The 20,534-nt window shown below is 46.6% G+C and overlaps 1 protein-coding gene across 5 annotated transcripts in view; it reads right to left on the bottom strand.

The window, feature by feature from the left end:
* ANKRD17 (ankyrin repeat domain 17) overlaps positions 1-9,906 on the bottom strand; it is a 109,381-nt gene extending 99,475 nt beyond the window's left edge. For 2 of the 5 annotated variants that reach the window (XM_077917558.1, XM_077917559.1), the window contains exon 1: positions 9,373-9,904. In XM_077917558.1, coding sequence (XP_077773684.1) covers positions 9,373-9,753 — 381 coding nt within the window. In that variant the 5' untranslated portion in view covers positions 9,754-9,904. Of the gene's footprint in view, positions 1-9,372 lie in introns of all 5 variants that reach the window. The other 3 variants (XM_077917561.1, XM_077917562.1, XM_077917560.1) reach the window with 2 other exon arrangements.
* Positions 9,907-20,534: the final 10,628 nt, after the last annotated feature.

The following is a 20,534-nucleotide window of genomic DNA, read 5'->3' as shown; positions in this document are numbered from 1 at the left end:
AAGTGCTCACTAATGGTTCCTCATCATCCTGGAAAAAGGGGTCAAATGGGGTGCTGCAGGGTTATGTCCTGGGCTCATTGTTGGAACTGTGGGGCCGCTCATCAAATCTGCAGATGACACCAAAGTGGGAGGGGCAGCTATCACTACTGGGGGGTGGGGGCGGGAATCGGGATTCGAGATGACCGTAACAGATTAGAGAACTTGACCAAAACTAACAAAATCATTTTCAATAGAGACAAATATAATGTTCGATACTTAGGGAGAAAGAACCAGCAGCACCAATATAAGATAGGGAACATCCGGCTTGCCAGTGGCACATGTGAAAAGACAACAAGCTTAAAAAGAGTTAGCAGTGTGATGCAGATGCAGCAGCAGAAGATAATGCTATTCTAGGCTGCATCAAGAGAAGTATAGTGTCTTAATAGTCCCAAGGTATTCTGCCTTGGTCAGATCACACCTGGAGTCCCGTGTCCAGTTCTGCACACCACAATTTAAGAAGGATATTGACAAGCTGGAATATGTTTAGAGGAGGGCGACCAAGATGATCAAGGATCTGGAAACCAAGCCTTATGAAGAATGGTTGAGGGAGCTGGGCATGTTTAGCCTGAAAAAGAGGAGACTGAGAGGAGATATGATAAGCATCTTCAAGAGCTATCACATGGAAGATGGAGCAGGCTTGTTTTCTCCTGCTCTGGAGGTTAGGACCCAAACCAATGGTTTCAAGTTATTAAGAAAGGAGATTTGAACTAAACATCAGGAAAAACATTCTGATGGCAAGATCTGATAGCAGAACAGACTCCCTTGGAAGGTGATGGACTCTCCTTCCTTGGAGATTTTTAAACAGAGGTTGGATAGCCATCTGTCATGGATGCTTTAGTTGAGATTCCTGCATAAAATCAGGACTGACCAATAACTAGGAAAACACTAAAACTCAGGAAGACCTTGCTGCTCCGGCAAGACTTAACTGAAAAAGGAAGTCCTCTTATACTCTTTGAGGCCCAGCAATAATCCAATGGCCAACATGGGTGGACAGAGTTAGTCTGAAACCTGAAGGTATATCATTGACAAGTTGCAACTTGCGGTTCAAAGGTCAGATCCAGCTGTTCCTGCAATATAATGGCAAGAAATAGTAAAGTTCTGTGTTCCACAAGACAGAGGTGCTCCAGGGCAGTAAAATTTAGAGCAGCGGGTAGGATTCAACCTGTGCTAGATAGCGTAAAATTCCCATTGTATTGTGGGTATACTCTTGAACCCACAGGTGTGCCTAGATGCACAGATGTCAATGATGGCCAGGGGTGGATTTGCACAGCTTATGCTGATGCATGAACTATGCCCATTCCTTGAGGCTAAGCTGACAATCAACCTTAGTTACATCTTGACAGAGTTATAACAACATACTACATGGAACTGCTCTTGAAAATCATTTGGAACTTCAGCTGGTTCATAACACTACTGATCAACTGCTAATCCAAACCAGTTACCAGGACATATCTCACAGGGATATTGGGGAGGGGGGACTTTATTGATAGCTACACCCAGGCTCTGTGACACACTTCCTTCCAGTGTTCGAAATTCCACCGGCACGTGTTGCTACTGTCGCAGGTCCAAATGCGACTGACAGCTCTGATGAGTCAGCTGACTTGTGCACAGCAAAAGTTGTCTCTTTAGCCTTGGATTGGGTCCAGCAGTCGTCACAGTTTTGTTTTTGAGGGCAGCAAGCGATGAAAATCCCATCTTGTACAAATATTTGAAAAATAAAACATGTTTTCCCCATCATCATCAAAACCAGCACTGCATTATGAAAATCGTGGGGTCTAGGGCCTTGTTAACCTTTTGATAATTCAGTCCTCCATCATCATATCAAGGAAAGTAAGTGCAGGGCTGACTACAGATATATTTGACTGTGCAGCAGGCTTTCCACAAGCCACCCAAATGGAATTCACAGGCCACAGTTTAAAAACCTCTGCCTTAGTCAACAGTTAATACCATTTCCATTTCCACTGTGTGTGTTTCTCCTTCTTGCATAATGGGACAAGTGAACTGTTGTAAAAGCAAGCTAGTCAAGCAATGTAGTTGAGGTCAAAAAATCGTAGAAATGTAGTATTGGAAGGGACCCTGAGGTTCATCTAGTCCAGGGGTCTGCAACCTTTAAGACAAAAAGAGCCACTTGGACCCGTTTCCGAAGAAAGAAAACAACTGGGAGCCGCAAAACCATTGCGACATTTAAAACAAATATATCTCCGGAGCCGCGATCTGACAGCGGGCGGGAAGGTGACGTCGGGACGGTGCGTGACTAACGCACGCACCGCCCCCATGTGACGTCACAGCCAGTACAGCGCCCGCCACAGTGGGGAGTGTCGGGGCGCACAATGCGCCTCCTCCCCTCGCTAGTATCTGCCCCGGAGCCGCAGCAAAGGTGTAAAAGAGCCACATGCGGCTCCGGAGCCGCGGGTTGCAGACCCCTGATCTAGTCCAAACCCCCTGGAGAATAGATATTCCATTGTGGTGACTGTAACCTAGGTTTAAGGTGCCATTTGGCGTCTAGCTCATATATCTGAGTTTCTAATACTGCTTCCTTTCTTTAGAGGCCCATCTGACCCCTTCTTTGATGGAATTCTGTCAGAATGTAAAGCCTTCTTTGTTCAAATATGCTGTTCACCTAAGTTAATGTGCCTTCCAATGCTGAGTGATAGATTATATCTTTCAGGGTTTTTTAGCTGCTTTGTTGTTCAATTGCTTCTTTTAACTGCTTTGTTTTTGATACTATCTGTATAAAAAGTATAGTATTTATTGATTTGTATATTTATTGCTGTAAGATGCCTTGGACATGATGTACAGTGGTACCTGCGGTTGTGAATGGGTTCCGTTCCGGAGGTCTGGCTGCAACCTGAGGAATTTGCAACTGGAGGACCACTTCTGTGCATGGCGCGTAGAGCACTTCTGCGCATGCGGTGAAACCCGGAAAAATACTTCCAGGTTTGCCGGGTTCGCATCCCGAAGTTTACGCATCCAGAGGGATACATAAGCGGAGGTACAATTGTATAATTATTTCAATAGTATATAATAGAACAATTTTCATTGGGAGGGGAAATGTGGCTAATAATTGCCACATCGGCTTGAGGGAAGTTCACACAAATGTATTTTCCTTTATCTTTAAAGAGATGTCTAGATATGATTGGTGCCAGAAAATCTAACAAGGAGCAGTTATTAAACCAAAGAAATGGCAGTGTATAACTACAGATTTATAAAAGATGCAAGTCCAGTACTCTGTCCGGCTTCCTGGTTGACTTGGATGTACCACTTCCTAAGGGTGCTTGGAAAACCATGGCGCGCAAAGCTTATGCATGCAGCTGAACAGCAGATTCATTTTGGAATGGGGGATAAAGAGGGCTGTTAAACAAGGCCCATCCTTGCTGCAATCTGAGCTCTGTTCTGGATGGATGGTTTGCCCCCTAGAATATTCAAACTACCAAGCAACAGAAAATAATTTTTCCATGGAAATACACTTGGAGGGAAGAGCAACACAGCTGGAGTAGCTGCTTTAGTAATCAAAGTCACTACATACATCTGCCCTGCATGTCTCTAAGCCCTCTCCACCCACCCCATTCTCCTGGAATCTTTGTTAACAGAAGTGCATTATATAGTCACAAAGGAAATAGCTTGCTCTGTGGTGCCCATCTCCGAACTGCCCTCCCTAAGGAGTCACATCGCGTGTTGACATTACCACCTTTCTGACACCAATTAATACTTTACTTGTACTAGTGATTGCTAGGTTGCCTTTTGATTTGGTTTTTCCGCAATCCTACATTTCTGTTGTACATACAGTGGTACCTCGGGTTAAGTACTTACCGTATTTTTTGCTCTATAAGACTCACTTTTTCCCTCCTAAAAAGTAAGGGGAAATGTGTGTGCGTCTTATGGAGCGAATGCAGGCTGCGCAGCTATCCCAGAAGCCAGAACAGCAAGAGGGATTGATTCGTTCCGGAGGTCCGTTCTTAACCTGAAACTGTTCTTAACCTGAGGTACCACTTTAGCTAATGGGGCCTCCCGCTGCCGCCGGAGCACAATTTCTGTTCTCATCCTGAAGCAAAGTTCTTAACCCGAGTACTATTTCTGGGTTAGCGGGGTCTGTAACCTGAAGCGCCTGTAACCCGTGGTACCACTGTATTGTTTTAACACTTTTATATGCCACCCTGAAATCTTTCCAATGAATAGTAGTTAAGAAATGTTAGGTAAGCAATAAAAATACAGTTAAACAAGTATGCTGGATTTTCCCATTGTTTCCACCAGGCAGCTGTCACTTCTACACTGTGGCTGACCTTCCTCCAAAAAAAGTGTCAAAAGGAATAAGGTAGTCTAGTCCTCACACAACGGAACGATCAATCTATATTTTGACATAGGTCTAGAGCAGATATTGCGACAAAAACTTCTCACTTCAGAACGTGTTGTTTGTGAAGGTGAGAAAGAGAGTAGTATGCTACCCTATGTCACATGCTCTCTCAAGAACGACAAGTCCCAAGACCCTTGCATCCTGATGGCATTTCCTGTGCACAGGCAGGAGCCAACAGAGTATGACAGCTAACTGGCAGCAGGAGGGAGAAACAGGCAGCATAATAATCAGGAACAATTAGATCACAGGAACAATAAGAGTCAGTGCTGCTGGTAAGGTTTACAGACCATAGAAAATGTGAGTAAACAAGTTAGGCCTCTGGTCTCTAGGTTCCACAGAAAAAAATTGATAGCAGATCCCAAGATGAAGAATGTCTAAAGCAATTTTGTAAGATTAATATATGCATGTCCCAAACTGCCACGTTTGGCTATAAGTACAGTTCAGGCAGTGGAAAACGTAAGAGAGTCTAAGCAAAGAAAAGAAACTAAAACTAAATCAAAACATCTTAGTGGTTCTTCCCTCAACCTGCAGTGAAGATTTCTTGGCATTTCAATTGCCACCCTCAAAAAATTCCAGAATTGCAGCAATGGTGGCCACATGGAGCAACACATCAACTGCAACCAGTGATCAAAATATGGGCCATCATAACCACAGGCATTATAATAGTGATTCCATAAACATCAGTTTTTCCTTTGCATTTGGATGCACCTTGTAAAAGAATGCAAGATGAATGCAGAAAAGTTGGAGGAGGAACCTGAATGACTTCTGTGAGACACTATTGTATATGAACACTAGAGAAATCATAGGTTTGTTGATGCAGTCGTCCAAGGCCACATCAGTAGTGTTGTGCATCTAATGTAAGTCATCACACAAGGAAGGAAGCTCCTGCACACTTAAGATTCTCATAGATGAAAATCAGGAGCCTGACTGGGAGATGACAAATATACCATCCATGTGAAATGAATACGACAGAAGATTTAGATCATTCTGTATAGACTGATACTCACAGTGTAACAAAATAGTTTTAACTGTGTTTTCATTTGGAACTACTGCTAGCAATAGCTTGATAGAAATGTAAACTGTTTCTCTTTGGTTTTGGAAGATGCTGGAGATAAATTACCATCAGTTTTAATAATGTTTCAGGACATTTAATAGCACCTGGTTTTAAGTTTAGTCCACAGAACTCATATCTATCCTGTAGAACCTATTCACAAAATAGATGAATAGTACTCCTTCTGTATTCCGCAGTAGTTGTCCTGTGCTTAAAACAAACACCTACAGGGTAGGATATTTCTCCTCTCAAGTTTCTAAAAGGGAATCAAGAGCAAAAGAAACCTAGCTAAAACAAACAGAGCTATTTTAAGGCCATACAGAATGTTTTTTTCAATACAAATGCTACAGTTGCACAGATTTAAGAAAACCATGCATTAATGCCAAATGCTTCCTACCTTAAAATTCTAACAAAGCAATACAGCACAGATATATTGTGGCCCTCCCAGCAGCTGAATACTGAAGTATTAACCAAGTGCACATTTCAATGGGGTTGAGGACAAAAACATGCAGTTGACATCATGCCGTTCACATTCATCACATAGGTATACTGACTTGGGAATACATTATAGCTTCTCTGCCAATGGCATAGAGTTGACCATGAGCACTCTCTCAGTCGAACCTACTTCACACCCTGTCAAGAGGCAGAAATGCTGCTCCAAGTTACTTGGAGGAAACCTGAGATGCACATGTATGAAAAGAATTAATGTGGCTGCCCAAAAACTTCTTTAAAACTGCATATGATGTAAAACAAAGCAGCCTACCTCCTATGATGTACTGTAGAGCCACTTCATAGTGGATTATTGCACAAAATATCACTACCAACCTTGTAGCAGCCTCTCACCTAGCCATTGGGGAGAATAAGAATTGCTTCCAGGTAACCAAGCAGGGAAACTCTGCTAAGGCTGGTCTGTTTTTCTTATAGGCCACGAATGCTTCCGCAGATATGAGTGATTGGCCAACTATTGTTTATGACAGACAGAAACGGGTTAGTACTGAACTATACAGTATATCCTTAAGAAGCATGGGCTTTCCCTATCATAGATACTGTCTTCTTCCCACAATTCCCATTGGGAATTAGCTTTCTTGACTGCACTCTTCACACAAAAAATAAACGGTGGCCCACATACCTCTGTCCTATCCACCAAAATCTACAATTCTGTCAAATCCATGTCAGCAAGATTCTGGTAGGTTAGGAAATTGATTTCCTTGGAAGCTGACAATACTGCCCCTGTAATCAATCTTAAATCTTAACCTATGTTCCCTTTCCTGCCTTTTAAAGTCTAATCTCAATATTTATTTCATAACCTGCGTTGGGGGTGAGGTTCCAGGGATTGTGTGCAAAGTCAAAATTACATTTAGCCAGAACAATCCTAGAAGTGCCCCTGCACAACCATCCCTACCATTTTGGAGTTGGTTCGCCAAGCTGGCATCACCCCCCACGCTGGGCTCTGGGAATCTCACAGGGCCCACACAGAACCTTTCCAAAGCTTGGTAAGCAAGTCAGAGAGTTTAAAGGTGCTTTCAGTGCCAGGAAAGTGCTTTTAAGCTCTTGATGTTTAATTTGTGCAGTCACAACCAGCTGGCCGCCAAGCGTGTAAAGCTGTGATCACGCAAGTTATATGTGTGCAAGATGCGAGTCAGCTGTACCTGTCTTGTCTGAATTAAGCCTCAGCTTCTTAGCCCACATCCATTAATATACACAGGAACTCTGGTTTCCTTGCTATTCTATGGTAAGGAGCCAAGTATCATCCACATATAGAATATGGCATATTCTTCACGCTCACTGATTTAAGTGGGATATGCTTTAAAGGCTTTCTTCTTCAGGGAATGAGCTAGGCAGTGAGGGAAGAACTTCATTGTATTAACTGTGCATGAATCATATGAACAAATCTATGCTAAATTATACATGGCCTGTTTCTATTATATAAATAGCCACACCTTGGTTTGTAAAAAGCTAATGATGCTCGACACAATATATTCCCACCAGCATGCTGCTTGCATTCATTTAAATTATATGTATGTTTTTATGCACTTCTGTATATGGCTCAAGAGTCAATTGCACATATAAAAATCAAATTGGTGGGAGACTCACAACTTCAGAGACATCAAACTTTTAAATATATTAAGTAGTTATGGGTTTTGTAGCACACCAATCAAGCATGCATCAATTGGTCAAAACAGAGGAGATGCCTACAGATAAGATTTACCTCCATTTGAGTTTTAAAATATGGAGCCATTGCAACCACACTTACCTGGAATTATCTGCAATCTGAACCAACTGGACTTATGATTAGAATCAGGTTAGAATCATGCTGTAAGGTTGGAACTATATGGATTCATACTAGGAAATTAATCTCATAAAAAAGCAAACAGCCATGCTTAAGACAGAAGGCAACAGGGGCTGAACAACCAGCACCTAAGGCAGGGATAGGAACTGGTGGCTCTTCAGATGTAGTTGAGTTACAACTCGCATCAGCCCCAGGCATCACAGACAGCAGTCAGGGATGATGGGAGTTGTAGTTTACACAGAAGCGCATGCCACGCAAGTACAAAAGACAGCTCTTGAGAATAGTCTGATGCGCCTATGTCTTTGTTGGCACCCATCAGTCTCAAGAGACAATGGAGTGCACCATCGGGGGTGATGTTAAATGTTGCATTAGCAGCTCCCCAGGGTGCATGCCTGAGCAGTGTGTCCTGGGCAGAGGTCCTGGGCTAGCCAGATGATCCACCCTCTCGTTCTCATTGATGTGGTCCAAAGGAGAGCAGAGCAATACGTTTGGCACCAGCTTGGTTGCTGACAGGGAGCGTACAAGGCACCATCCAACTGTCTTAGGGTCTCCACTCTGGATTTGTGTAGGGCTTACTCCTTAGCCTTTTCTTCTCCTGAAGATATTCCTCCAGGCAGCAGAGCTTTAGGATCAGAATTTTCCTCCTCCTAGATGAGTTGAAGAGTCCCATCTGCCCCTTGCTTCCCTCTACAGCACATGCAGAAACTGCCTTTATTTAGGAGGCAGCAGATAAGAAACTAGCTTTCGAAATAAAAACTGATAGAGAAAGCATCTAACACACCAAGCAAGCAGGCCTCTCTCACATTGCCTCCAAGAGCCTTATGCGTGTTTCTAGCTCAAAGAGCCCTTTTCCTTTCCCCCAGCCCATAGCAGAGGCCACTCAATTTACTGACCCACCCCAGGAGAAAGAAAGAGACATGTGCAAGTGGCTGCGGCCATTCCCACGGAGCAAAAACCCAACAGATCCCAGCGGGGCCTTGTCCTGAAGAAGCACTTCCAAGATCATTGCAGCCCGTAAGACTCCCACCGGGGGTGATGACAGCTGTGGTTTGAAGCTTGCCACAGCGCAGCTTCTGCTGGGACATTTGTTTTGGGGAGAGTGGCGGCGGCGGCGGCAGCTCCAAGCCCTGCTGCCAGCTTTGGGGTGCAGAACGGATCCAGGCTGCCGGGACCCCATTTCACCCCCACTCACCCCTGAATCCAGATCGACCCCCACTCATGCTCTCTCACTCTTCCCGCCCCCCCCCCAGGCAACATGAACTTTCTGACTGTCAGGTAGACTGGCGGGTTCGGTCCCTACACTGAGCAAAAAGATTCCTGCATTGCAGAGGGTTGGGCTAGATGACCCTGGGGGTCCCCTTCCAACTTCACAATTCCCCGATCCTCCTCAGGGAGGCAGGCAGCAGCAGCGCTGAAGAAGCCCCACGGGGCAGATGCCTCCGCCTGGCTGCGCTCTCCTTCCACCCGGGCAAAAAAACAAGGTTATGAAACCAGATCAGAGACATGCGGGGGGGGGGGGTTGAGTGGTTGGCTTGGAGAGACTCCCCTCTCCCCTTCCCGCCCCCCCGGAGACCTATTCGGGGGGGGAGGGCAAGAGGCAGAGGTGACCCCCCCCGGCCATCCCCACCCCACCCGACCCACCTCAGACACTTCCTCCTCCTCCTCCTCTTCCTCGTCGTCGTCCTCGTCGTCTTCCTCTTCCTCCTCCTCCTCCTCATCTTCCTCCTCCTCCTCCTCGTCGTCGTCCTCCTCCTCTTCCTCGCTGCTCTCGCTGCTGCTGCTGTGGCCGCCGACGCCGCTTTCCCCGCCCGGCGGTTGCGGCTGCTGCTGAGGCGGCGGCGGCTGCTGCCTCCGACGACGCCGGGTCCAGCTCCGCTTGGCCGGCGGCTGCTGCCCGTGAGGAGGCGGCGGCGGCGCCTCGCCGCTGAGGAGAAGCAGGTCGCACACCCTGGCCAGCCCTTCGGGGTCCGCCTCGCACCCGCCGCCCTTCACCTCCGCCAGAGGAGGCGGCGGAGGCTCCATGGTCGCCCGCGCCACCGCTCTGCCGCCGGCCCGCCCGCGCCGTCTCGCAGCCGGTCACCTTCTGGAGCCGTCGCGGTGGAAGTGGCGGAGGTGGGAGCGGGGAGGGAGGCGGAGGAGCAGCAGCAGCTCTCGCGAGACCCGCAGGCCAGCGCCGCGGCCAGACCCGGCTCGCTCCTGCGCCGCCCGCCCTCAGGCTTAGCCGTCAGGGCTGGACCCGCCCCCGACGCCGACGCCGCGTCGCTGCCGCGCAAGCGCAGAGGCCCTCGGCCGCGGCCGGAACGAGCTCTGAACACCAACAGGGAATGTTTTGCTTTAGCTCACCCTCTGCGCTTGCGCCGGGGTTTGGGTTTCCGGGTGGCGGTTCGTGCGTCATCGCCGTGCGCCCTTTCCGCGCGGGTTGGGGTCTGCGCGCGAGAAGCGCTGCGCTGGGGAAGCTCTGAGTTGTCAGTCTGGGGTTGCCGCCTGTCCTGTATAATACAAGATGGTCCTGTATTTCCATGTAAAATATTTCGTCCTGTATTGATACAGTTTTGTCCTGTGTTTCAGGTCTTCTCTCTCTCTCCCTTTCTGCCTGTGTGTGTGTGTGTGTATTTATTTATTTATGTGTGTACATATATATATGTATATGTGTGTGTGTGTGTGTGTGTGTGTGTGTATATATATATATATATATATATATATATGTATAGGTATGTATATATATACAGTGGTGCCTCAGGTTACATACGCTTCAGGTTACAGACTCCGCTAACCCACAAAAAGTGCTTCAGGTTAAGAACTTTGCTTCAGGATGAGAACAGAAATCGTGCTCCAGCAGCGCGGCAGCAGCAGGAGGCCCCATTAGCTAAAGTGGTGCTTCAGGTTAAGAACAGTTTCAGGTTAAGTACGGACCTCCGGAACAAATTAAGTACTTAACCTGAGGTACCACTGTGTGTGTGTATGTGTGTGTGTGTGTGTATAGGTGTATGTGTGTGTGTTTATATGTGTGTGTGTGTGTGTGTGTGTGTGTGTGTGTGTATATATATATACACATGTGTGTGTGTGTGTATATATATATGTATATATATATATATATATATATAAAAGTTTTTCCAGTAGCGTCTTAGCAACAATTTATATACGAAGTCTATATATATATGTCCAGGGCAGCTGTTTACCATCTCCATCTGGTACGCAGGCCGAGACCCTACCTGCCCACGGACTGCCTTGCCAGAGTGGTGCATGCTCTAGTTATCTCCCGCTTGAACTACTGCAATACGCTCTACGTGGGGCTACCTTTGAAGGTGACCCGGAATCTACAACTAATCCAGAATGCGGCAGCCAGGCTGGTGACTGGGAATGGCCGCCGAGACCACATAACACCGGTCCTGAGAGATCTGCATTGGCTCCCAGTACGTTTCCGAGCACAATTCAAAGTGTTGGTGCTGACCTTTAAAGCCCTAAACAGCTTTGGTCCAGTATACCTAAAGGAGCGTCTCCACCCCCATCATTCAGCCCGGACACTGAGGTCCAGCACCGAGGGCCTTCTGGCAGTTCCCTCACTGCGAGAAGCCAAGTTACAGGGAACCAGTCAGAGGGCCTTCTCGCTAGTGGCGCCCTCCCTGTGGAACGCCCTCCCACCAGATGTCAAAGAGAACAACAACTACCAGACTTTTAGAAGACATCTGAAGGCAGCCCTGTTTAGGGAAGCTTTTAATGTTTGATGTATTACGGTACTTTAATATTTTTTGGGAGCCGCCCAGAGTGGCTGGGGAAGCCCAGCCAGATGGGCGGGGTATAAATAATAAATTGTTGTTGTTGTTGTTATTAATAGACTGCATCAGACCAACACAGCTACCTATCTTTCTGCCAAGTTAGGGACCCTATCCAAATGCATGTGTTTGAAAGGGGGTGTGAAAGGTCATGTACTTAAGCTCCATGTAGCAAAGCACGCACAGATTTACGGATTCCTGTGAGTGTATGCGTGCATGAGTGTGTGACAAATTCCAGAGGGGCCATCCTGCAAAAGATTGTAATGGATTGCTTTGAAGTCGCTTAAGCAGCAGGTGGGGGAAAAGAAATTTTCCCCCAACTGTCCTGTATTTTGCCAGAACAAATGTGGCAACCCTAATTGTGACCCCCCACATCCCACTTCTGTTTTAATTTAGTTTTTATTAAAAGGTTTCTAAACAAATATTTGTACATGCGTTAGCAGAAAAGCAAACAGAGCAATGGTTGTTGATGCGAGTTTGTGGGTGCCAGACCCCTCAATTCATCCCTGAATCCAGCAAGTGTTAAAATTAAATCAAGGCTTGGAGTGTTAAATTGGGTGCCAGACCCCTGAAGGTGCATCTCCACCTCCATCATTCAGCCCGGACATGGAGGTCCAGCTCCGAGGGCCTTCTGACAGTTCCCTCACTGTGAGAAGTGAGCTTACAGGGAACCAGGCAGAGGGCCTTCTCGGTGGTGGTGCCCTCCCATCAGATGTTAAGGAAATAAAGAACTATCTGACTTTTAGAAGACATCTGAAGGCAGCCTTGTAGGGAAATTTTTAATGTCTAATGTTTTACATGCTGTAAGCCGCCCAGGGTGGCTGAGGAAACCCAGCCAGATGGGTGGGGAATAATAATAATAATAATAATAATAATAATAATAATAATAATAATAATAATAATAATAATTCAATCCCTGGATCCAGCATGTGCTACCATCTAGCTTCCTGTGGGGTGATAGCCTGGGTGATGAGCCATTAGGGGGGATTAAGGAGCTTGGTGTAAGATGGCAAATGGGTGGGGGGCCCTCAACAGAAAAAGCCAGAGTAGAAAGTGTGTGTGTGATGTAAACTAGAAGGAAAGCAGCAAGCTGGAGAGAAGAGTCTGAGCATGGTGTTTGATGTGTGCTTGAATCCAATGCCGTGGCTATAGGAGAAAGAAGACTCTTGGGGGGGTTAATACTGTGAACCCCTCCATCATAGGTTCAGGTTATATGTGTGTAAATGAACCATATATCATAAAGCACCTCGTTTTCAAAAGTAACCACGAGCCCTGGGTAAGCTCCTCGAACCTTTGGAATCTTGCACGTATGTTGCCATACAACTCTATAAAGGGTCATTAAAAAGCAGTGTTTCCCAACCTTGGGCCTCCAGCTGTTTTTGGACTACAGCTCCCATCATCCCTCGCTAGCAAGACCAGTGGTCAAGGATGATGGGAATTGTAGTCCAAAAACAGCTGGAGGCCCAAGGTTGGGGAACACTGCTTTAAAGGATATATATTGACAAGTAAAAAGTTGAGGGTCAAAGGTGGTTTCTTCCAGCTGAGCTAGTTACCGTATTTTTCGCTCTATAAGATGCACCAGACCACAAGACGCACCTAGTTTTTGGAGGAGGAAAACAAGAAAAAAAATATTCTGAATCTCAGAAGCCAGAACAGCAAGAGGGATCGCTGCGCAGTGAAAGCAGCAATCCCTCTTGCTGTTCTGGCTTCTGGGATAGCTGCGCAGTCTACATTCGCTCCATAAGACGCACACACATTTCCCCTTACTTTTTAGGAGGGAAAAAGCGAGTCTTATAGAGCAAAAAAGGTTTTGGAGGAGGACAGTCTCTTTAAAAGAAGGGAAAGTTCTCAGCAAAACAGCAGGTGAGCCACCCAGTGTTTGCAATCTTCAAAGCAAATAGAATTCTTGCTGTGGCACATCCATGTAGTGGCTCAAAAAATGAATGTCAAAATGAATGTCAAGGACTACATCCCAGCAGTGGCGCAGCGTGGGGGGTGCAGGGGGGGCCGGCCGCACCGGGCGCAACATCTGGGGTTAGGGCAAATCCACAGATTAGGGGGCGCAAATTACTTGCCTTGCCCCGGGTGCTGACAACCCACGCTACGCCACTGCATCCCAGTCTTAACACGCACACAAGAATATAGGAACGTACGAAGAGCCCTGCTGGATCAGGCCAATGGCCCATCTACAGTGGCCAGCCAGATGCCTGTGGTAAACTAGTAAGCAGAAAATGAGCACAAGAGCATAAATAATATGCCTAGCTGGGTACTTTGGGTTGTTACTTATATGTGTGTGTGTGTGTGTGTGTGTGTGTGTGTGTGTGTGTGTGTGTTTGCTTTGAAAGTACACAGCAGCTGGAGATCAGTGTTGTGATTCAGATGCTCAAAAGCCAAGAATGCTTGGTAAAGAGGACAAATTGGTTTTCTCCTCACCACCCTTCTGAACTGTCATTTAACTCAATGTGGGGGGCTAACACTCCTGCTGCTCCAGGCTGGCTCCACTTGGGAGTCTAGGAAAAGGAGGGAGAAACAAGTGAAGAAGAAGAATGGAACAAATTGGTTAGGGTAGTGTTTTGCCTTCTCCACCCCACCCTGCCCGCTGTTGCTGTTCTACAACATGAATATGTGCATAGCTGTCAACTTACAGAATTGAAAATAAGGGACCAGCAGCCTTGAAAATAAGGGATCAGCAGCCAAAATAAGGGATTTTCAGGGCACAGGTATGTTCAACTTCTGAGCCCCTCCGAGCCAAAGGCAGAAACCCCAGCCAGCAGCCAAACAAAGCCTCAAGCGGTGGTTCCCACAGTGCAGCAACCCTGCAAAGGGGATACAGCAAGGAAAACCACCGTCACCTCTCCGCTGGGAAGCGCTGAGCAAAGGCGAGTCCCCAGGCAACGCGGCCAATTTGATCGGCACAAGGCATGCAAGCTCCACCCCCCAGTCGTTCTTAGACTCCTTATTGGGTGAGCAACGCAGCCAAGCAACACAGTTGGAGCCTCCCTCCTCCCTGGCCGGCAGGGAGGGAGGGAGAGGTGCTACTTCCTTTGAAACCTGGGAAATTTAAGGGACATCATCAATAAAGGACAGCAGCGGGACACAGCACTGGGATAAGGGAGTTTCCCGCCAAATAAGGGACGGTTGACAGCTATGTATGTGTAGGGTTGGGTGGACTATGGAACAATTACACAGCTTTGTAACTATTGTGGACTTGAAAGTTATCGTACATGTCAATATCAGATAGGCCTATAGTGGTTTCTGGTGTCATTTAAAGTGTGAGTACACACATGCAAACACAAGAATCTTGGGAACGGTAGTTTACCCCTCACAGAGCTTTACAGGGGGCGTTATTGTTTTTTGGGGGGTTGCTATGTATTTTGTGTTCCCATTTTGTATTTTTATGCCGTAAACTCCCCCGTGATCTTTGGAATAAGGGTGGTATCTAAGTTAAATTTTAAAAATAAATAAAATTCCCAACACCCTTAACAAATTACTTTAATAGTGGCTAAATTTTTTAGTGCTGTCCATGTGGAAAGACTGGGCCATTATAGAGAGATTTAGTGGTTCTTGATTGGTCGGTGATGTCGTAGCGTTATACTGTATTATTTCTGCAAACTGTTATGCTGAATTCGTATTTTCCACAATTTGTATACGGTGTTTGTTTTATAATGTGTGGTTTGCTATGCCTAATAAAGGATTGAGTGATATAACAAACTACAGTTCCCATTAGGGAACGTGCTTTAAATGTGCTTTACATTTGTGGTGTGTATGCAACCCCAGTGTTCTGCCTTAATCTGGAATGGGGTACTATGCCACTCTCCTATTTTGTGGATATGGGTGGGCACAATGTTTGACCCACCTCCTTTTCTGGGATGGGCAGGAGCAGCGGCGAGCGTAGTAGCAACATGCAGTACCACCCATCCAATGGGGCAAGCGGGGAACGGCTGTGGCTTGGTGATAGGCAGCACTCAGGTGAGGCTGCCAGCAGTGGGGAAGTAGCACCAGCATCAGCCCTGATTTCAGCCCAGAAGGTATGTTGGAGAGCATGGTAAGGTAAAGGTATAGGGACCCCTGTCCATTAGGTCCCGTCATGGCCAGCTCTGGGGTTGCGGTGCTCATCTCGCTTTATTGGCCGAGGGAGCCGGCGTACATGTGGCCAGCATGACTAAGCCGCTTCTGGCGAACCAGAGCAGTGCACGAAAACGCCGTTTACCTTCCCGCCGGAGCGGTACCTATTTATCTACTTGCACTTTGACATGCTTTTGAACTGCTAGGTTGTCAGGAGCAGGGACCGAACAACGGGAGCTCACCCCGCCACGGGGATTCAAACCGCCAAACTTCTGATTGGCAAGTCCTAGGCTCTGTGGTTTAACCCACAGCGCCACCCGCGTCCCCGGAGAGCATGGTAGGACATCCCTATTTTCATTGGAGAAATGTTGGATGGTATGGTTATGCGACCCACGGGCCAAGGAGATAAATAATTAGACAATCTTTAGACATCTGATAAAACTTTATTTGCATTAGCCAATTGCCATAGCAACAGTAAAACATTACAGTATATGCAAAAAAGGAAATTTGATATAAGAGCACAATTTTAAGTCCTGAATCAGCCGTCAGTTAGTGGCCCTTATTCTGATTGCCCCTGCTATGAACCTAGCAACCTTTGCTGTTATCTGCTCATTTTGATCTGATAGAAGAAAGGACATTGTAGCAGTGGTTGAACGCCCTGGGATGGTTAGTACGAGTGGGGTGGTGATCTCGTTCCTCAGGTCTTTGTAGAGGGTACAGGACAGGAGGACGTGTGCCGCTGTTTCGGTGCTACCATCTCCACAGGGGCAAAGACGTTTCTCAGACGGGATCTTTTGGAATCAACCCTTAAGTACTGCAGATGGCAAAACATCCAGTCTTGCAAGTGTAAAAGCACGTATGTATTTTGGGATAATAAGTTTGTGCAGATATGGGGCCAGAGAATCAAAATTGAGAGGTGGAAAATGAACATACCAAGGGCAGAATTTCCTTATAGTGGCCAGGTTGTTCTTATGCTCAATATCTTTTAGAGGTTGACCAATTAGACAATTTGCTTTAGTAGGGCCCATAGTGAGTAGGTGTTGTGGGGATAGGCCACAAGAGTGAAGTTTTTGATAGATGGTTTTAAGCCAGACTCTTTTATGGGAGTCTTGAAGTACTAGGGATAGTAAACCGGGGGGATTTGAGTTTAGGCAGAGCCAGAAGTTAAGAGTTCTTTGCCAAGTCCATACTTCTACTGAAGGGAGACTTGCCTCCAGTCTCAATGATGTGTTTGGGACATCTGAAGACAGCCCTGTATAGGGAAGTTTGTTAATGTTTAATGTTTTACTATGTTTTTACATAGGTTGGAAGCCACCCAGAGTGGCTGGAGCAACCCAGAGTCAGAAGAGTGAAGAAGAAGAAGAAGAAGAAGAAGAAGAAGAAGAAGAAGAAGAAGAAGAAGAAGGGGGGAATAGGACATCCCTGTTTTCATCTGAGAAATGTTGGGTGGTATGTATGAGACAATCTAACAAAAAAACCTTTATACACCTCATGCACAAAGGACTTAGCAGGAAGTCTCACTGGAAGTAGTATTTCGCAGTGGAATTGTTCGTTAAACCTTCTTTTCATATAAAACTTGGGCTTTCTACACCCTCAGAGATGTCTGCGCACAGTGGCTTAAGGCTTGCTGGGAACTGTAACTCTGTGAGAGGGAAAACTACAGTCCCCAGAATTCTTTGAGGGAAAAAATGGGCTTCGAATGGGCTTTAAAGGTGTACATATAAACACTCCATTCAGCTGGGTCTCTTTGTATTATTGAGAAAGAAGCCGTGATTACTGAAGTGTTTTGGATGCTCACTCCCAAGCGTACATTCACTTCTAGCCCACGAGATCTTTAGTTGTGCTGGCTTCCCGTAGAACATGTACGATGCTACCACTGGGCAAAGCGAGCGTGCTGTGGCAAGCCCCACCCTTACTACGGTGGATCTTTATAGAGGCTGCATGGATAGACGTACAAGACAAGGAGCTTTGAAGCTGCCAGTGCATGTTTGGGCATGGTTGGCATTCTGGCTCAGCGAGTTGTTTAAGCCGCTTTTATAATGGTTGTTGCTAAATATTTTTATTAGTAGAATAAAAATATTTTGGGTGCTAGGGACAGCATGGCCCAAAGAAGTACTGAGGCACATTAATGACATATTCTTGTAAGTACGCAAGGGGAATCACAAACAAAAGGATGCACTGCAGAGCAAACAGGGCAGAGAAGTTAGCTTCACGCAGGTATAGTCTCTGATTGCTTGGGGGAAACCCGGAAAGCAGGGTACTTAAGACGGCTGTGAGGAGGCTGGGAGGGACGCGGGTGGCCCTGTGGGTTAAACCACAGAGCCTAGGACTTGCAGATCAGAAGGTCGGCGGTTTGAATCCCCGTGACGGGGTGAGCTCCCGTTGCTCGGTCCCTGCTCCTGCCAACCTAGCAGTTCGAAAGTGCGTCAAAAAAGTGCAAGTAGATAAATAGGTACCACTCCGGTGGGAAGGTAAATGGCGTTTCCGTGCACTGCTCTGGTTCGCCAGAAGCGGCTTAGTCATGCTGGCCACATGACCCAGAAGCTGTACGCCGGCTCCCTCGGCCAATAAAGCAAGATGAGCGCCGCAACCCCAGAGTCGGCCACGACTGGACCTAATGGTCAGGGGTCGCTTTACCTTTAAGGAGGCTGGGACTTTCAGTCTCAGCAACTGATCCATGGGGCAAGAGCTACCGGACATGAGCTGCTGAGCTTGTTAGGCCTGACATTCCGCCAATTCTGTACAAATCGTACTCTTGCTAATAAAGAGTTAACTCCAACTTGCACAGTGTGATTTACTGCCAGTTCTTTCCTGAAAGGAGGTAATGCTACCAGTGTTTGGAACACTGGGTCGGTTGCAGCACCTTTATCCCAGAAAAGATCAGCCGTGCCCCAGCTGCATGCGAATACCTGGATATAACTTGTCCTTTTTTCCACACTTGTTAACCCGAAGGCAGGGCCTGTCTAATTTTTTGCATTGATGTGAGCCGCTGTGGGAGACACTATTTGTCTGGAAAGGAGGATAAAATTACAGTTAATTAACTTAAATTAAACAGCCCTTGGTGTGTGGACGATACTGCTTGGAATCAAGTATGAGGCTTTGAGAAGCGTGACTCATGTGGGTAGCTGGCCTCTAGCTAATGATGAATCAAAATCCAAACATGTTGGGATAGCTAATTGCAACACTTTCTTCACCCCAAATTTGATGGCAAGCAAGAATGCCCTCCCCTCTGTTCGTGGTCCTATTCGTAAAACATGGGAGCTGGGGGCAAATTTCAGGGGGCTGCTGAAATTTAAAGGTAAAGGTAAAGGGACCCCTGACCATTAGGTCCAGTTGTGGCCGACTCTGAGGTTGCGGCGCTCATCTCGCTTTATTGGCCGAGGGAGCTGGCGTACAGCTTCCAGGTCACATGGCCAGCGTGACTAAGCCGCTTCTGGCGAACCAGAGCAGTGCATGGAAATGCCGTTTACCTTCCCGCCGGAGCGGTATCTATTTATCTACTTGCACTTTGATGTGCTTTCGAACTGCTAGGTTGGCAAGAGCAGGGACCGAGCAACAGGAACTCACCCCGTCGCGCGGATTCGAACCGCTGACCTTCTGATCGGCAAGCCCTAGGCTCTGTGGTTTAACCCACACCAGAGTGCTTAATGCTCTGTTCTGTTGGCAGTGGCAACAGAACAGCAACAGAAGCTGTTTGGAAGCGCATGGGAGGGGACTGACTGCTATAATAAAAGGAGCGCTGTTCCCCATCACCACCAAAATCCCTTCAGAATGGGCTTTCTTCAAAATCTAAAATGGTGACTGTCATAACAAGAAAACTTTGGGAACTCTGGTCAGCGCCCCTCTAAAATCTGCAGGGGGGCCCTCCACCCTAAAAGTGAAACAAGAGAGAGACTTTGCCCCTTCTTAGATCTTCTCCCCAAATACAGGATTTGAAAGAACAGCAAACACTGCACTTCATAAATTATGACATAGTTGTACACAGAGCCATCTTGCTTCCATTAATGATATTGCTGAAGTTCATAGATGCAGGCCTTTGAACATGAACTTGGCTAGCACATAATGCTCTCAGGAACATTACAAAGCAAGCACGGTATGTCCTGCAAGTTCTACTTTGGATTTCATAATGATTTGAACCAGTGCACCTCCCTCAAGTTTCCTAAATACTCAGATGCCCTGGGAAAATTAAACTTCCAAGGATGCTTGGGCCTTGGGCACTACCATTCCTGACATTCCACTACTCCAGCTGCTGCCAGGTAAATGTGAAGAAAACGTGCAGTGTTGGTGGGTTTGGGGGGGGTAGGGTTAGGCATTCACATGCTGTCGCAGTCCTCATTATGTCATCAGGAGTGCAAAGATGGAAACGTGAAATGGATATTCCACTTTTAATAGCTGTGTGGTTTGCTGAGTCCAATGCTGAATCAAATTGAGGAGAGTTCCCTCAGTACAGGTACCATTGGAGCTGCTCATTCTGCAAAAGTCACAGGTTCATTTTCCTTAATTTATCCAGCCTATCAAGTGCCACTTGGTTTCATTGAAAGAGGTGTAGATCTGTATTTGAGATTATGAGGTGTACTGTTGGATTTCATGCATGTTGTTGTTGTTGTTGTTGTTGTTCTCCTCAATTTCTTATCCACCCTTCACCATAAGGTCCCAGGGCCCTTTCACCCGACCCATTTGATGTTGACATCTGGAGCCCAGGCAGTGCCCAGTTTCAAATCACATTCCAGCTGTGAACTAACTGGATAGTCTAAGTCGTTGATCTAGAACTGCTCTAATTATAACAAGCCAAGCTTGATTCACTCAGGCATTGTGGCTTGTCAGGATCATGCCAGTTCAAAACCCTAAGCAACAAAATTGGTGAGTTGTGAAACCACTGTTAGGCCACCACATGTGGCTGGTAGAATGCTTTCAGCCTGGTGAGTCACATATCCTGTACAGATGTGCACCGCTCTCTCAAGAACA

The sequence above is a fragment of the Podarcis muralis genome, chromosome 13 (assembly GCF_964188315.1).
Source record: "Podarcis muralis chromosome 13, rPodMur119.hap1.1, whole genome shotgun sequence".
Classification (NCBI taxonomy): Eukaryota; Metazoa; Chordata; class Lepidosauria; order Squamata; family Lacertidae; genus Podarcis; species Podarcis muralis.
Note: the sequence above shows the minus strand (reverse complement) of the source record. Positions and strands in the feature narration are given on the sequence as shown.